Source organism: Sphaeramia orbicularis, chromosome 16, assembly GCF_902148855.1.
Source record: "Sphaeramia orbicularis chromosome 16, fSphaOr1.1, whole genome shotgun sequence".
Taxonomy (NCBI): Eukaryota; Metazoa; Chordata; class Actinopteri; order Kurtiformes; family Apogonidae; genus Sphaeramia; species Sphaeramia orbicularis.
The window spans coordinates 5,085,783-5,103,806 of NC_043972.1; the positions used below are offsets into that span (position 1 = coordinate 5,085,783).

Consider the following 18,024-nt stretch of genomic DNA (forward strand, 5'->3'; position numbering starts at 1 on the left):
GAATGGTCCAGAAACCTCAACTTCAGCATTGGTGCCGTGAACAAACCCTCAGACACTAAACGCTGGTTAAAATTAACAGTTTCCTTCTCACTCATTAAGCTCTGTACAGTTCCCATTGTGTAAAGTACTCCTGAAGGCATAAACACCATCAGATATTTCCTAATTTTAGTATATTGATTAGTACTTGATTGCATGACCATTGTTTTTGATGACTTTTGATGGTCTAATAATTTTTTCCGCGACTGTATGCGTAATAACACTTTATCATATACCTTGAAAACGTCAACAAACCAGCACTTTTGTTATTTGTTTTCCAATTATTCTAATTAAAATACGTAACATTTAGCACATTTAAACTCTGAATCAGATAATCTAGAGCAGAGCTGTCAAACTCAATTTAGTTCAGTTGCACATTCAGCTAAATTTGATCTGCAGTGGGCCGAACCAGTCAAATAATAACAGAATAATATATAAATAATGTCAACCCCAAACTTTTTTCTGTGTTTTAGAGTGGAAAAAGTAAATTTACATTATGAAAAGGTTTGCATCTACAAACTATCCTTTCAAAAGATGTGAATAACATGAACGAACTGAAAATATAAGTGTAATTTGAACAATATTCTGCATCATTTTATCATTTATACATGTACATTATAACTTACAGATCACAGTGGATCTACAAACACACAACATGTAATAACAGGCAGAATATTGTTAAAATTGTACTTATTTCTCTTTAGATATTTCAGGTTGTTCATATTTGTTCAGGTTATTCACAATTTTTTTTGCAAAATTATACTTTGTCTTAGTGTAAATACATGAAAATATTTACATTTACAAAGAGAAAAATTTGGAGTTGTCATTATTTATTCATTATATGTTATTATGAAAGTTTTTACAAGTCCTGCCCACTTGAGATTGAATTGGTCTGAATGTGGAACCTAAAAGGATCGTTAATATCTTAGTGTAATTTTTGCTTTTCACAAATTCATCCCCAGGGCTGGACTGGACCCTTTGGCGGGCCGGATTTGGCCCCCGGGCCGCATGTTTGACACCTGTGACTCAGACCAGTGATATTAGGAAAGTAGTATCATCGTATCGGGACAAATCCAATGAAAGACTTCACCGTGGCAGCAACAGCCGTTATTTCCATCAAATCAATTAACCTGAAAGTTATGTTCTTCGCCAACTGACGAACAGTTTCATGAACAACACACCCATTGTTTCGGGGTCTGAAATATTTCTGTGCCGCTGATCTGAACTCAGTCTCGGCTCTGAGTGGTGGTCCTGATGCAGCAGCGCCGATTACATTAGAGCCTGATTAGAGAAAAGAGCCCAAGTGGCTCCTAAAACAGAACAACCTTCAACACGCCGCTTTGATCCTGCAGTTTTTGTCACAGATCTTCACCTCAATTAGCTCTTCAGACTGTGACAGTGTGATCCATTTCTTCATTTCTCACATTTTTTTTTTTTTCCCCCTCCATCTGATTCAACACATTTCTACCGCGGCGACTCGTTATCAGAGGGAACCCATTTCAATTAGTGGCGGTGGCTCTAATAGTCAGCCCCCACTGGCAAGGCAGTCGGGATGGAGAGAACAACAGAGTGGGGGGGGGAGAGAAAGAAAAAAACCAGAGAGCGAGAGAGAAAGAGAGAGAGAGGATGAGGGCAATTGAAATGGAGAGACAGAAAAAGGAGAAAGAGTGGAACTGAAAGGATTAAAAAGAAAGAAAGAAAGAAAGAAAGGCTGGTGAGATAAGAGGAGGGAGAGAAGAAGAAGGGAGCGTGGAAAGGAAAGAGGAAGAAAGAGCCATGGAGATAAAGAGGAAAGAGAGCAGGGGAGATAAAAAAGAAACAGAAAAGACAGACAGACAGACAGACGGGGGAGGGAGGGAGGGAGGGAGGGAGGGAGGGAGGGGGGAGACAGAAAGGTGTATCGCTGATAGAGGGAGCAGAGCAGCAGAGCAGGGCAGCTCTCAGACGGCTGTCTAGACAGTGTCAGGGGAGGTGTTGCTGATTAATGACGCACCAAAAACCATCCCCCCCCCCCCCCACCACACACACACACACACACACACACACACACAGCCACACACAGCCCCCCCCACCCTTGCATCTATCAGCCACCCACACTCATTGGCTGCATCTCCCTGTGTGTTTGTCTCTCCGTGGCCTTTTCCTTCTTCTCGGGGTCTCTCAGGGTGTTTTAACGTTGACACTGTTTTTACCTCGTCCTCTCCGTCTCCCTCTGTTCGCTTTCATCCGTCCACCCCTCGCGTCTGTCTCGCTCTTGGCCTCCTTTCGTTTTGTTTACATATGAGACATCTAGCTGACTCTCGGAGGCTGCCAGTATACTCTGAGTGAAAGCAGATTTGGTGCGTCTGCGTAGGCAAAAGGGCAGCAAAACAAAGTGCTTTAATTGGCTTTGATAGCCGCAGTGCACGCACACCGGCCTGCCAAACTTTTACCTTAACGTTACGATTGTTTCTGCTTCTGTCGTACCAATGCTTGTGTGTTGTTGTTGTTTTTTTTTTGGTTTTTTTTTGAGTGTCCTTTCTAGTTTTCCCAAAGTGCCTCCTCCCACAGCTCCTCATAAGCTCCTCCATCTGGTGTGGATGCCATTAAGCAAACTGATCTCAGCCACAGTGAGTATTATTGGCGTTGGTCGGTGCGCTTGTATTTGCCAGCAGATCTACAGCCTTTTGGGAAGGTGCCAGGTTTGATTTTGTTTGGAGTTTAGTGCCAGCCGTACCCGCCGCGTCTCACAAGCTTCAATTCCTGCATGATCAAATATTTACAAGCGACCGAAACGCAAATGTCAGGATCTGTGTGCCCTGACTGTGTTACTGTAACCACAGAACAATTACACAAGGACGAGGGCTGAGATAATACGCGGACGAGAAACAAAGAAAAGCTGCCTAAGTACATTAGACAAAGGAGATCAGTCAGCAGATTCAGGTCTTCTATCTCTTGCTTTCATTCGTCTTAGTTGCCGTTTTACTGCCTATAAATTCTTCCCGCGTGGCCTCCGAATGTCAAACACTGTTAAATGTGCAACATTACTCAGAGCGAGATATCGTGTACAAGTAACTGCCACATTCTGTCAGTTTTTGGAATGTTTTGCCACACAAGGCACCGGATCAGACTGAACAGGAAGCTCCAGCAGATTGTTTTATGGCACCGAGAGTTAATTTGGTTTATGGCACGAAACAGGAAGCGAGCGGCCCTCTTAAAGCACAAATGGCCCAAAGGCACAAGGGGTAATGAGTGAGAAAAATCCTCCTACAGGTAAAAACCTTCCCACGAGTTGGCTTTCCACCGGCGCGACGCTCGAGTCGTATGGATCCACGAGGCGATGCGACAAGTAATATGCGAAATTAAAGGCTGCAATGGAAGCGTTGGCTGTTTTTGAGCAGAATGTGGCAGACTGACGCCGATATAAATAACTTTAACAATATTCTGGTTGTCATTACCCATCTCTCTGCCCTTATTTCATGTTGTGTTGGTGCTGTAGGCATTCCAATTAACCCTAACACAACTAACGAGAGTTTCAGCGGCGTTCTTTTAATAACATAATGTCACTGTAATGTCTCATACTTTAATGATTTTATTTTCTGGTGCAGCAGAACAGCATTGGAAGTGACACACTTTCTGAATATTCTGTCATTCTGCACTTTATTACTGTACAGACTTTTCTTTTTCGACACATATTCTCATAGTGTGTTCTATATTATGTGGTCGTATGATGTTTATAGCATCTTCATTTAATATATCTCAGTATTTAAGTTTGTCACCTTAGCCGAGAACTACCGCTTCATTATGAGTACGCATAACGACAATAAACATTCTTGAATCTTTATTTTTATGTTGCTGCTGCCAACTGTGAAACATCCCCACAGTGGGATCAATAAAGTTTGTAAACAAAGTTTATCTTAAAGTTTGAGATTCATTTAGATAGAAACCAGATTCATCACAACTGTTGACATATAACGAGACATTTGACCAATCAAAGAGTCAAAAGTAGAATCCTTTATAGTCAACTTAATGTGGCAAAAAAAGTCATTGTAATCTCTTGTGCTTTAATAATTTATGTTGGAACTTCCACATTTTGTGAATACACTGTTAAATTAATTGAATTAATGACAACTGATGACTGAGATATTTAACCAATAGATAAAAATGAACTTAAACTGGTGATTAAGTCATTGTAATCTCTTATATTTTAATGATATATGTACTGGTACTGCAGAACAGCACTGAAAGTGACACGCATTATGAATATTCTGCCAAAGTTTAAGATTCATTTGGATATAATCTGTATTCATCACACCTGTTGACATATAGTGAGATATTTAACCAATCAAAGAGTGACAAGTAGAATCATTTATAGTCAACTTAATCTGGCAAAAAAAGTCACTGTAATCTCTTATGCTTTAATAATTTCTGTTAGAATTTTTATATTTTGTGAATACTCTGTTAAAGTTTGCACTTTGGATATAAACCTAATTAATGACAACTGATGACAGCGAGAAATTTAATCAATAGATAAAAATGAATTTAAGCTGGTGATTAAGTCTTTATATTTATAGTTCTTATATTTTAATGATATATGTACTGGTATTGCAGAACAGCACTGAAAGTGACACATTTTATGAAAATTCTGTCAAAGTTTGAGATTAAATTGGATAGAAACCAGAGTCATGACAACTGTTAACATATGGTGAGACATTTGACCAAAAAGTCCAAAGTGGAATCATTTATAGTCAACTTAATCTGGCAAAAAAACTCATTGTAATCTCTTATGCTTTAATGATTTATGTCGGAACTTGCACATTTTGTGAATACTCTTAAAATTTTCACTTTGAATATAAACCTAATTAATGACAACTGATGACAATGAAAAATTTAACTAATAGATAAAAATGAACTTAACCTGTTTAACCCTGACCATATTTTCAGGGGAAAAACGCCTCAACAGACATACCCAAAGTAAATGAAGAATTACTTCACAATAATAAGGTTCATATGGATGTTCTTGGTGTCTATGGACATTTACAGACCTCACAGAATCTATTCCCATCGTCTAAAATATTGTATCTATTACTCTGCCTGAGTAAACTGTAACAAACTAAAGAGAAATTAGAATTTTTTATCCTCGCCTGGTTTTTTTTTCGGCTGGATTGACGATGATATGCATAAATTAATTTTTCGTGTCAGAGATTTTTTAATAGCGTGTACTTCACCCCAGAAAGATTAAAAATCATGTTTGAACATTGAAGTTTGCACTAAAATACACTTGATGTACTTTTATTAACATTAGGGTCTAAACTTTGAGCAAAAGTTGAAAAAAACATCCATTGTCCTGATTTATTATTTTTTATAATAGATGAATATTAATATAATTTTTTAGGCCCCCAGGCAGGCCGATAGGGCTAAAGGGGTTTTAAACTGGAATTAAAGTCTTTGTAATCTCTTGTATTTTAACGATACATGTACTGGTACTGTAGAACAGCATTGAAAGTGACACATTTTATGAATATTCTGTCAAAGTTTGAGATTCATTTGGATAGAAACCAGAGTCATGACAACTGTTGACATATCGTGAGACATTTGACCAAAAAGTCAAAAGCAGAATCTTTTATAGTCAACTTAATTTGCTAAAAAAGCCATTGTAATCTCTTATGCTCTCATGATTTATGTATTTATACTACATACCAGCATTGGAACTTGCTCATTTCAGGAATACTCTGGTAAAGTTTTCACCTTGGCTATAAACCTAATTAATGACAACTGATGACTAAGATATTTGACCAACAGATAAAAAGGAACTTAAGATGGTGATTAAGTCCTTGTAATCTCTTATATTTTAATGATATATGTACTGGTACTGCAGAACAGCGCTGAAAGTTACACATATTATGAATATTCTGTCAAAGTTTGAGATTCATTTGGATAGAAACCAGATTCGTGACACTTGTTGACAGATAACGAGACATTTGACCAAAAAGTCCAAAGCAGAATAATGTATAGTCAACTTAATTTGGCAAAAAACTCTCTTATGGCGTACTACACACCAGCACTGGAACTTGCAAATTGTGCGAATACTCTGTTAAGGTTTGCACTTTGGCTATAAACTTAATGACAACATGACTGAGATATTTAACCAACAGATAAAAAATAACTTAACCCTTTCATGCACGAATTATGAGAACCTTAATCAACATTTTTTCCTGAGTGTTTTTATTCCTCTTTAGGCATGAAAAAAAACAATGCGATTACAAATTTTCTTCTGAAAAATAAATAATAATAATTACAAAAATAACAATAATAATGGAAAAAAAAAACATAAAAAAATAATAACGAAAAAAAGTAAAAATAAAAATCTTATGAACCTATTTTTCATGAAGTTGCAAAAATGTCCACTCAGCTGGACACCACACGTTTAATTTTTGACACAGAAACATGTATTTACTGGTAAATTGTGTGAAAACTGTGGGGAGGGCTTGTGATTCTGGGGCTTTATGCTCAGAAGAGATCTACATAATGTTACCAATTCATGCCAGAAAAGATATGTAGTGTCTTAAAACTTTAATAAAGATATGTGTAAAAACAACAACGAAAAGAACAACAATGAAAAGAACAACAAAATCCATGAATATACAAGAGAACAGCTGCAGAATAGCTGTCCACTGTAGTGACCAGTGTGCATGAAAGGGTTAAAGTAGTGATTGAGTCCTTGTCATCTCTTATATTTTAATGATATATGTACTTGTACTGCAGAACAGCACTGAGAGTGACACAATATATTAAAATTCTGTCAAAGTTTGAGATTCATTTGGATAGAAACCGGATTCATGATAACAGTTAACAAATCGTGAGATATTTGACCAAAAAGTCGCAGAACTACAAGGTGGGGAAGCAAAATTTACAAGGACCATTTAGTTGTTTTTTCTCAGCAGGCACTACGTCAATTGTTTTGAAACCAAACATATACTGATGTCATAATCATACCTAACACTATTATCCATACCTTTTCAGAAACTTTTGCCCATATGAGTAATCAGGAAAGCAAACGTCAAAGAGTGTGTGATTTGCTGAATGCACTCGTCACACCAAAGGAGATTTCAAAAATAGTTGGAGTGTCCATAAAGACTGTTTATAATGGAAAGAAGAGAATGACTATGAGCAAAACTATTACCAGAAAGTCTGGAAGATACTATTAAAGAAGAATGGGAGAAGTTGTCACCCCAATATTTGAGGAACACTTGCGCAAGTTTCAGGAAGCGTGTGAAGGCAGTTATTGAGAAAGAAGGAGGACACATAGAATAAAAACATTTTCTATTATGGACATTTTCTTGTGGCAAATAAATTCTCATGACTTTCAATAAACTAATTGGTCATACACTGTTTTTCAATCCCTGCCTCAAAATATTGTCAATTTTGCTTCCCCACCCTCTATTTATAGTCAACTTAATCTGACAAAAAAAGTCATTGGAATCTGTTATAGGGCTATGATTTATGTACTTATACTACATACAGGCATTGGAACTTGCACATCTTGTGAATACTCTATGAAAGTTTGAACTTTGTTCTAATAGAAACCTGATTCATGATGACCGATGATGTATAGAAAGACATATGACCAAAAAAAAAAAAGCCAAAAGTACAAGAATTTAGAGAAATTTAATCTGGTGGATATTCCCTGTGATCAGAGGGTGCATCAAATCTAAAATAGTGCATTTATTAGCTGATATTGATAACCGTTCTAGCTCTAATATTAACATCTGAGGTCTGGAGTCGTGGTCTGAATCCAACTGTGGATCTGGATCGTTTACGCTCTTTCATAACCGATCCCTCTGCTTTTACTGTTTAGCCTTTTCTTTTATATTCCACATCTGCATCGTGTTATTTGTAGTCCATATAACCGCAGAGTCTGCCTCCTACTGGTGGAAAGAGCACGACCGGGTCATGGGTCGGCGAGGTGGGGGGTGGGGTGGTGGGGTGGTGGTCTTACCTCTGAGGCACCTTGTCGAGAGCCGCTGTCTGAAGGCCACAGACACCCATCCTACGCACGAAAACACACAAAATAGGAAAAAAAAAAGTCACATTTACAGACTCGGAGTTGTTTCTATGTACACCTGTAAGAAACTGGGAGAGATGAAGGAAGGAGTTTTTGGACTTTAATGAGAAATGAAAAGTCTTCATGTTGTAAACAAATACGATAAGCGACTGCATTTGATTTCCGACAAAGCGATCAGTTATCTTTTATGCCGTTATACGTGTATCCGACGCATAAATTAACGTGTAAATTCACTGGTGCTAATAACACTGTGGATGCGCCTGCTTTGATGTGTGCATGTCTGGGATGAGTTTTGATGTACGACATTAAAGTAAGACCAAAAAGCTGCTGATAAAAAAAAAAAAACAAAACCCTCTTCCTTAACCAAAAAAAATTAAATAAAAAATAAAAGGGAAGAAAAAAAAAAAGGGGGGGGGGGATAACAAATTAATGAGGACACAAAAGAGAAAATAACATCGCCGAGAAAAGCCTGATGTCTTCAAACTAAAAACGCGGTCTGTCTCAGAGCAAGGACGACAACAACGAGCTCCTGTTTTTAAAAATAGGCAGAATAAAAAAGCGAAACAAAGAAGCTGTCAAATAATTGCTCTCTCCCTTCGTCTGCATTTGACTTCGGGATCTTTTCTAAGACAGCACAGTCAACAATATTTAGTGGAAACAAAAAAAAAAAAAAAAAAAGCAAAGACTTTAAAGCAGGACAAACATGCAGAAATCCTGCTTATGTATGCGTCTGATAGGAGCAAAGGCCACTGGCTATTCTTCTCACTTCTCTGGCTTGTCGCTGTCTGATGTTACATTTCCGTATACATTTATCTGTTTTGTTTTGTTTTTTTTCGCTTTGTGTCGGTTTCTGTTTGCTCCTCGCCGCCCAATCAAAGCGGTTATTATGCAAAGAGCGACGGCAGAGATGAAAAAGAGGTGATGGGAGGTTATTAGCTGTATATAAATACTCCGTAAGAGCATAAAAAAAAACGCAGACAAGAGCTATTATCTATCTTTCTGATGTTTTGAGGTATCAATGGACCGATAATAAGTCAGTTTTTGGTAACATTTGTACTCCGTACCCGAGCCTACATCGGCGTGGTTTGTGCAGCGTGCATATATTTAAGAGTGTGTTTATCCCCGTGTTTGGATGTGTCAGTACGGGGGCAGAACCGCCGCTGTCTAGACGGCGTGGTGGTGAATTAAACATCAAGGCCTGACAGAGTCTGGCTCTGAAGAAACCAATTCAGCAAGTTCACCTAACAGACTGGAGCAAAGCTGTTACCTCAGTGAAACTGGGACAGAGACTCCGACTGGATAAAAGGATTCATTTAGCTCAGCGCAGCTTTACTGGGAACAAACTGGTAAGCTATGTTTGTCCTGCTTCGGAAATAAAGAAATGTACGGTAACAATGAGAACGCGGGGACAGTCAGCGAGAGAACAGATGAACACACATGCAGTTTTTTCACTCGCTACCAGTTTAGATCAAAATGTTATTGGCAGGGATGCAGGGGGGAGCAGCACTGCCAGAGGATCTAAATACAACCCAGTACAAACAGTATCTTTTTGTCTCTGATTCCCCGGCACAAACACACAAACACAAACAGACACACACACACAGACAGCGGTACTGACCTGCTGCAGGGCATGGTCGTGCCTTCGGGCCTGGCTCTGCCTCGTTATGAAGGACCAGGTGGAGAGTTTGTAGTGGTTGAGCAGGCAGATGATCACCACCACCATCACTGTCATCACCACGATGATGATGACGATCTGAACAAACTCCAGTTCAGCTGCAATGAAAAAAAACACACACACAAAAGAGAGAGCGAGGGTTAGCGTCCAACATCGGATAGGATGGGTTTGACCGAGGTGCGCAGATTAAAAAAACATCACAAAGCTCACGTGAACGCCTTATAAATGTCTAATCTGAAAGTGCATGTACAACACAAAGGGTGAGAATAAGGAAAAGGTTCAGAAACATGAACTGAAATCATGATCGACGTCACACATTTGTCTTTTCTCAGTAAATCAGGCTACGACTGATTCATGACGGAGAATAATTCAGCTTCAGCTTGTCCTTAAAACAGTCAAAAATATTCGATTTTGTAAGAATCCTAGGGTTTGTTGCTTATCTGTTGCACGTTTTGATAATGAAAGGACAAGAAAACATGACGCTTTGACAGTTTTGGGATGATGTTTTTATTTAGGAGTTTTTTGCTAAAAAACTCTAAAATCTAATTATATTTTTCTTCATTTTAAACTGTCATTACAGTATTATAACATGCAGTAAAGTGTACATGACTGCTCAATGTTGAAAGTTCAAAGTGTTCTGGGAAAAATGTGCAAAAGATCTTACTCACAGCATGGTTTCTAACTTTTTTATCATCAAAATAAGAAAAAAAAAGTCCAGACACGTCCACAACACAAAGGACGAGAATAAGGAAAAGGTTCAGAAAGATGAACTGAAATCATGATCAACGTCACACATTTGTCTTTTCTCAGTAAATCAGGCTACGATTGATTTATGACGTAGAATAATTCAGCTTCAGCTTGTCCTAAAAACAGTCAAAAATATTCGATTTGTTAGAATTTCATGTGACGTTTCCTGAGGTTTGTTGCATGTTTTCACAATGAAAGGACAAGAAAACATGACGCTTTGACAGTTTTGGGATGATGTTTTTATTTGTTTTTTTGCTAAAAAACTCTAAAATCTAATTATATTTTTCTTCATTTTAAACTGCTATTACAGTATTATAACATGCAGTAAAGTGTACATGACTGCTAGATGTTGACAGTTCAAAGTGTTCTGGGAAAAATGTGCAAAAGATCTTACTCACAGCATGGTTTCTAACCTTTTTATCGTCAAAATAAGAAAAAAAGTCCAGACATGTCCTCAACACAAAGGACGAGAATAAGGAAAAGTTTCAGAAACATGAACTGAAATCATGATCATCGTCACACATTTGTCTTTTCTCAGTAAATCAGGCTACGACTGATTCATGACAGAGAATAATTTAGCTTCAGCTTGTCCTAAAAACAGTCAAAAATATTCGGTTTTGTAAGAATCCTAGGGTTTGCTGCTTGTCTGTTGCACATTTTGACAATGAACGGATAAGAAAACACAGAAAACATGAAGCTTTGACAGTTTTGGGATGATGTTTTTATTTAAGTGGTTTTTTTGCTAAAAAACTCTAAAATCTAATTATATTTTTCTTCATTTTAAACTGTCATTACAGTATTATAACATGCAGTAAAGTCTACATGACTGCTCGATGTTGAAAGTTCAAAGTGTTCTGGGAAAAATGTGCAAAAGATCTTACTCACAGCATGGTTTCTAACTTTTTTATCATCAAAATAAGAAAAAAAGTCCAGACATGTCCTCAACACAAAGGGCGAGAATAAGGAAAAGTTTCAGAAACATGAACTGAAATCATGATCGTCACACATTTGTCTTTTCTCAGTAAATCAGGCTACGATTGATTTATGACGTAGAATAATTTAGCTTCAGCTTGTCCTAAAAACAGTCAAAAATATTCCATTTTGTAAGAATCCTAGGGTTTGTTGCTTGTCTGTTGCACATTTTGACAATGAAAGGATAAGAAAACACAGAAAACATGAAGCTTTGACAGTTTTGGGATGATGTTTTTATTTAAGTGTTTTTTTGCTAAAAAACTCTAAAATCTAATTATATTTTTCTTCATTTTAAACTGTCATTACAGTATTATAACATGCAGTAAAGTGTACATGACTGCTCGATGCTGAAAGTTCAAGGTGTTCTGGGAAAAATGTGCAAAAGATCTTACTCACAGCATGGTTTCTAAATTTTATCATCAAAATAAGAAAAAAAAAGTCCAGACACGTCCTCAACACGAAGGACGAGAATAAGGAAAAGGTTCAGAAACATGAACTGAAATCATGATCAACGTCACACATTTGTCTTTTCTCAGTAAATCAGGCTACGATTGATTTATGACGTAGAATAATTCAGCTGGTCCTTACAACAGTCAAAAAATATTCGATTTGGTAGAATCTGATGTGACATTTCCTGGGGTTTGTTGCTTGTCTGTTGCACGTTTTGACAATGAAAGGATAAGAAAACATGAAGCTTTGACAGTTTTGGGATGATGTTTTTATTTAAGAGTTTTTTCACCAATAAAACTGTAAACTCTAATTCAGTTTTTGTGTTTTTCTTCATTTTAAACTGTCATTACAGTATTATAACATGCAGTAAAGTGTACATGACTGCTAGATGTTGAAAGTTCAAAGTGTTCTGGGAAAAATGTGCAAAAGATCTTACTCACAGCATGGTTTCTAACCTTTTTATCGTCAAAATAAGAAAAAAAGTCCAGACACGTCCTCAACACAAAGGGCGAGAATAAGGAAAAGTTTCAGAAACATGAACTGAAATCATGATCAACGTCACACATTTGTCTTTTCTCAGTAAATCAGGCTACAATTGATTCGGTGTGTAGAACAATTCAGCTTCAGCTTGTCCTAAAAACAGTCAAAAATATTAGATTTGTTAGAATCTGATGTGACGTTTCCTGGGGTTTGTTGTTTGTCTGTCACACGTTTTGAGACCAAGTTGTCTGCAACAAGTTTTGACAATGAAAGGATAAGAAAACAGGAAGCTTTGATGTATGACGGTCGATGTTTTTATTTGATTGTTTTTTCTCTAAAATCAAATTCTGTTTTTCTTCATTTTTTAAAAACTGTTATTGCAGTATTATAACATGCATGAAATTGTAAATGATTGCAAGATATCGAAAATTCTGAGAAAATGTACAAAAGATCTTACTCACAGCATGTTTTCTCACCTTTTTATCGTCAAAATAAGAAAAAACAAGTCCAGGCAGCCCATTTTCGGGTAAGGGGTTAAGTTTCCTATTAAATAACTGTGCAATCAGATGTTTGGTTGTGATGTAAATCCATATTTTAATGCTTCAAAGCGCAACTTGCAAGTTAACAACTGTAGAAAATGCAACATAAACACTACAGTAGCATCTTAAGTCAAGTTTCCGAGTCTGCTTCCCAAACAGAAAGTCACAAAAAAGTCACAAAAGCTCAGGTTAATACATGTACGTTAATCCATTTTACAGCTTTTTATTATTATTGCAGTAATCTGACAGTCGGATGTGGTTTATTTTATATCCTTTCATTTAATACCATGTATAAATCCAAAAAAAAAAAACTTTAACAAGCATTTTTTTAAGCGGTGGCACATCTCCCCTGCTGCCTGCTTTAACATGTTGACCTTCTTCATTTTAAACTGTTATTACAGTATTACATGTTTTCATTTTATGTTTTGTTTTTTTTTTCTTCGTTATTACATGCAGTAAAGCGTACATGACTGCTAGATATTGTTCCAAGTGTTGTGGAAAAAATGTGCAAAAGATCTTACTCACAGCATGGTTTGTAACCTTTTTATAGTCAAAATAAGAAAAAAAAAGTCCAGGTGATCCATTTTAGGGTTAGGGGTTAAAGTTTCCTACTGAATAACTATGCTATGAGAGGTTTGGTTGTGATGTAAATCCGTATTTTAAGGCTTCAAAGTGCACAACTGTGGAAAATGCAACATAAACACTACAGTAACATCTTGAGTCAAGTTTCCGAGTCTGCTTCCCAAACAGAAAGTTTCAAAAAAAGTCACAAAAGCTCAGGGAAGTTAATCCATTTTGCAGCTTTTTATTATTACTACAGTAATCTGACAGTCGGGTGTGGTTTATTTTATATCCTTTCATTTAATACCATGTATAAACCCTAAAAAAAACCCTTAACAAGCATTTTTTAAAGCAGTGGCACATCTCCCCTGCTGCCTGCTTTAACACATGTTGACCTTCCTCATTTTAAACTGTTATTACAGTATTATAACATGCAGTAAAGCGTACATGACTGCTGAATATTGAAAGTTCCAAGTGTTGTGGAAAAAATGTGCAAAAGATCTTACTCACAGCATGTTTTCTAACCTATTTATAGTCAAAATAAGAAAAAAAAAGTCCAGGCTGCCCATTTTAGTGTTAGGGGTTAAAGTTTCCTATTAAATAACTATGCTATGAGAGGTTTGGTTGTGATGTAAATCCATATTTTAAGGCTTTAAGTAACATCTTGAGTCAAGTTTCCGAGTCTGCTTCCCAAACAGAAAGTTTCCAAAAAGTCACAAAAGCTCAGGTAAATTAATCCATTTTGCAGCTTTTTATTATTACTGCGGTAATCTGACAGTCGGATGTGGTTTATTTGATATCCTTTAATTTAATACCATGTATAAATTCTAAAAAAAAAAAATAAATAAACAAAACAAAAAAAAACAAACCCAAAAAAAACACCTTAAACAAGCATTGTTTTAAAGCAGTGGCACATATCAGTTTATATAGGTTTGGTTGTGATGTAGATCCATATTTTAAGGCTTCAAAGTGCACAACTGTGGAAAATGCAACATAAACACTACAGTAACATCTTAAGTCAAGTTTCCGAGTCTGCTTCCCAAACAAAGTTTCAAAAAAGTCACCAAAGCTCAGGGAAGTTAATCCATTTTGCAGCTTTTTATTATTACTGCGGTAATCTGACAGTCGGATGTGGTTTATTTTATATCCTTTCATTTCATACCATGTATAAACCCTAAAAAAAAACAACAAAAAACCCAAAACCCTAAACAAGCATTTTTTTTTAAAGCAGTGGCACATCTCCCCTGTTGCCTGCCTTAACACATGCTGACCTTCTTCATTTTAAACTGTTATTACAGTATTATAACATGCAGTAAAGCGTACATGACTGCTGAATATTGAAAGTTCCAAGTGTTCTGGGAAAAATGTGCAAAAGATCTTACTCACAGCATGTTTTCTAACCTTTTTAACGTCAAAATAAGAAAATAAAAAAGTCCAGGTGATCCATTTGAGGGTTAGGGGTTAAAGTTTCCATTTAATCCATTTTGCAGCTTTTTATTATTACTGCACTAATCTGAAAGTCGGATGTGGTTTATTTTATATCCTTTCATTTCATACCATGTATAAACCCTAAAAAAAAACAAAAACCAAAAAACCCTAAACAAGCATTTTTTTTACAGCAGTGGCACACATCTCCTGCTGCCTGCTTTAACACATGTTGACCAGCAGGGGGTAGCACAGGTCAAACTGCAGCTCAGCCTGTAATGCAGCGCAGCACATGTATGGTTTACATGAGTGCGTTTGTGTGGAGGAAAAGCTTGAAAATCACAGAAAAAGATGAGTGTTGAGACTGCTGCCGTGTGTCTGGGTGTACAGAGGCGTCTTTGTAAAGGCCGTGAATAACCGCTGTGTTTTCCGTCTTCGACAAACAACGCGCGCAGACGGGGCAGAAGCGACGGGGTTGATCCGGGTTGACCTCCCACATCAGGGCGCCGCCGGGGAGACTCTGCGATCGCCGCCTTACAGTCACGTCTGCCTCTCGCCTCTTATTCATTGTTTGGCGCTTTCTTCTTCTTCTTCTTCTCCTCCCACTCCGTCTCTCTGAAGCCTCCTCTCCTCTATCTCCACCATCGCTTCATCTTTGGCCCCTCCGCCGTCCTCTCCTCGCCTTTATCGCTCTAACATTCCTCCCTTCGCCCACCTCGTCCTCTGTCTGTTTCATCTTTGCTACCCTCTCCCTCTTCTTCGTCTTCCTCGCTGTCAGAGACTCTTTTGTTGTGCGTTGTTGGTTTGTTCGGCAGCAGAAAAAGTCTTGACCTTGTCTGGTCCTGGCACCCGCTCTGACCTCTGACTCACACTCTTACTCACTACTGGACACTGACTCACTTTATGTGCGAGTATAGTGTAGTGCAGTGTGTGTGTGTACAGTCTGTGTCCAAGTGTGTACGTGCAGCTTTGGAAGAACAATCATGACACAATGTACACTCAGCTATTTGAGTTACAATGCCTCGATTCTGCCAGACACTTTCTCCACAAAGCTCTGTGCAATTTACAGAGTATATTACCCACAATCCACCGGGGCGGGCTTTGATACAACCGGGACGAAACAAAAAGATACATACAAGAGTAGAAAAGGGAAAGTTAGGAATCTCTTAGTAGCGGAGTTCGTCGAGGAAAGCTTTGATTTGATGTTTTGTTGCAGGTTCATTTTGTGCAAACACGATAAAAAAAAAAAAGAATACCTGCGATTTCAGCCCCGCGTTGCGTTGTCGCTGAAGTCTTAGTTTTGATAAGTGCAATCCAATCCAACTTTACTTATAAAGCACTTTAAAACAACAGCAGTGGACCAAAGTGCTGTACAGAAGAATAAAAGCACAGTACAAATTAATCAAAGCAGGGATGTAATGATTACCGCTGTAACGATGAACCGCGGTAAAATTCCTGATGGTTAGTTTTACCGTTTAAATTCTAATTATCGTGAAAACCGTGTTTGATTACCGCACTTTGAAAAGTCACAGTACTGCACATTTCCTGGATCATTGTGCTACTTATTTACATTTATTTTTATTCATTTTCTTGCTCATTTTGGTCAGTTTTTATTCATTTTTTGTTCATTTTCATTGATTTTGCTGCTTATGTTTGCGCTTTTTTGTCCAATTCGTTCCTTATTTTGTTCATTTGTTGCTTATATTCAACATTTTTATTAAGTTTGTTTACATCTATCTATCTATCTATGAAAAACAAACTAAAACAACTCAAACTTGATCTGGAAAATGGTCAAACAATGGTCATAAGGTGCCATCTTTAATGCACACTTGTATGTTTGATGTTTACATGTTAATATTTGAACGTTTCTGCCAACAAAAAGTACATTGTGCCTATTATTTTATTTAATTTTACTATTATTATTACTTTTTTTTTTCATAATACAACTTAGTTACATTATTTCAGTGTGTGTATAAGTATAAATACCGCGATAATAATGATAACCGTGATAATTTTGGTCACAATAACCGTGATATGAAATTTTCATATCGTTACATCTCTAAATCAAAGCATTAAAAACATTAAAATCAAATAAAATAAAACAAAACAAGTTAAAATACAAAAACAGAAACAAAATGTCAGCATTGCACAAGTGTTAAAAAGGCCAAGGAGAACAGGTGGGTTTTAAGAAGAGATTTAAAAACGGGCAAGGAGGAAGTCTGTCTGATCTACAGAGGCAGGTCGTTCCACAGTCTGGGACCAGAACCACCAAAGGCCCCATGTCCTCGAAGCCTGCACGTTGTTTTAGACGCCGTCAAAAGCAGCTGATCAGCTGATCTGAGAGAGCGAGCAAGAGTGGAAGTGTGAAGGAGCTCAGTGAGGTAGGGTGGTGCAAGACCATGGAGGGATTCAAAAAGAAATAAAAGTATTTTAAAGTGGATCCTAAAATGGACAGGCAGCCAATGGAGTGACGCTAAAACTGGTGAAATGTGCTCATATTTACGAGTGCCAGTTAAAAGACGCGCAGCGGCATTTTGTACTCTTTGAAGACAAGCAATGGAAGACCCACTAACTCCCAAATACAATAACCGTAATATACCGCATTACAATAACTGTAAGAACCTTCACATCATTCTTCAGTCCAGAAGAATCTGAAAATCAGTTCCAAAAAAACAAAAAAAAAAAAATTGTGACCAAAACCGAGCCGATCCCTTCAGCGCGGCCTCAGGAATCCTCCCGGGCTTATTCGTCAGCATTAGGCCGAGTTAATGTTGAGCCGGAGCTGAAACGTAAACCCACCCAAACCTGCCTCTGCTCCACCACAGCAGCCACAGGGGACGGGTGGGGTAAGACTGAGTGGAAGGAGGCCAACTAGCTCAAACCGCACTGAAAGGATGAAAAAGAAAGAACGCTGCTAAGGATGAAACCCAAGCCAGTAAAACTAACCGGCGCTAACCACCGAAAAGCGGAGGAGTGGGGCGCTTTTCAAGATGGCGACGGACGAGCTCCACCGCTTTTCTTTGATGAGACGACGGCGACAAATGAGAGGGAAGGCCGACGTACGGGACTGGAAACCCCAACGCCGGGTCCAAGCA

At 37.7% G+C, this 18,024-nt stretch overlaps 1 protein-coding gene across 4 annotated transcripts in view; it reads right to left on the reverse strand.

Moving 5' to 3' along the window:
- ldlrad4b (low density lipoprotein receptor class A domain containing 4b) overlaps positions 1–18,024 on the reverse strand; it is a 647,819-nt gene that overhangs the window by 10,801 nt on the left and 618,994 nt on the right. For all 4 annotated transcript variants that reach the window (XM_030159286.1, XM_030159284.1, XM_030159285.1 and 1 more), the window contains 2 exons: positions 9,699–9,853; positions 8,015–8,065 (listed from right to left, as the gene is read on the reverse strand). In XM_030159286.1, coding sequence (XP_030015146.1) covers positions 8,015–8,065; positions 9,699–9,853 — 206 coding nt within the window. The remainder of the gene's footprint in view (positions 1–8,014; positions 8,066–9,698; positions 9,854–18,024) is intronic.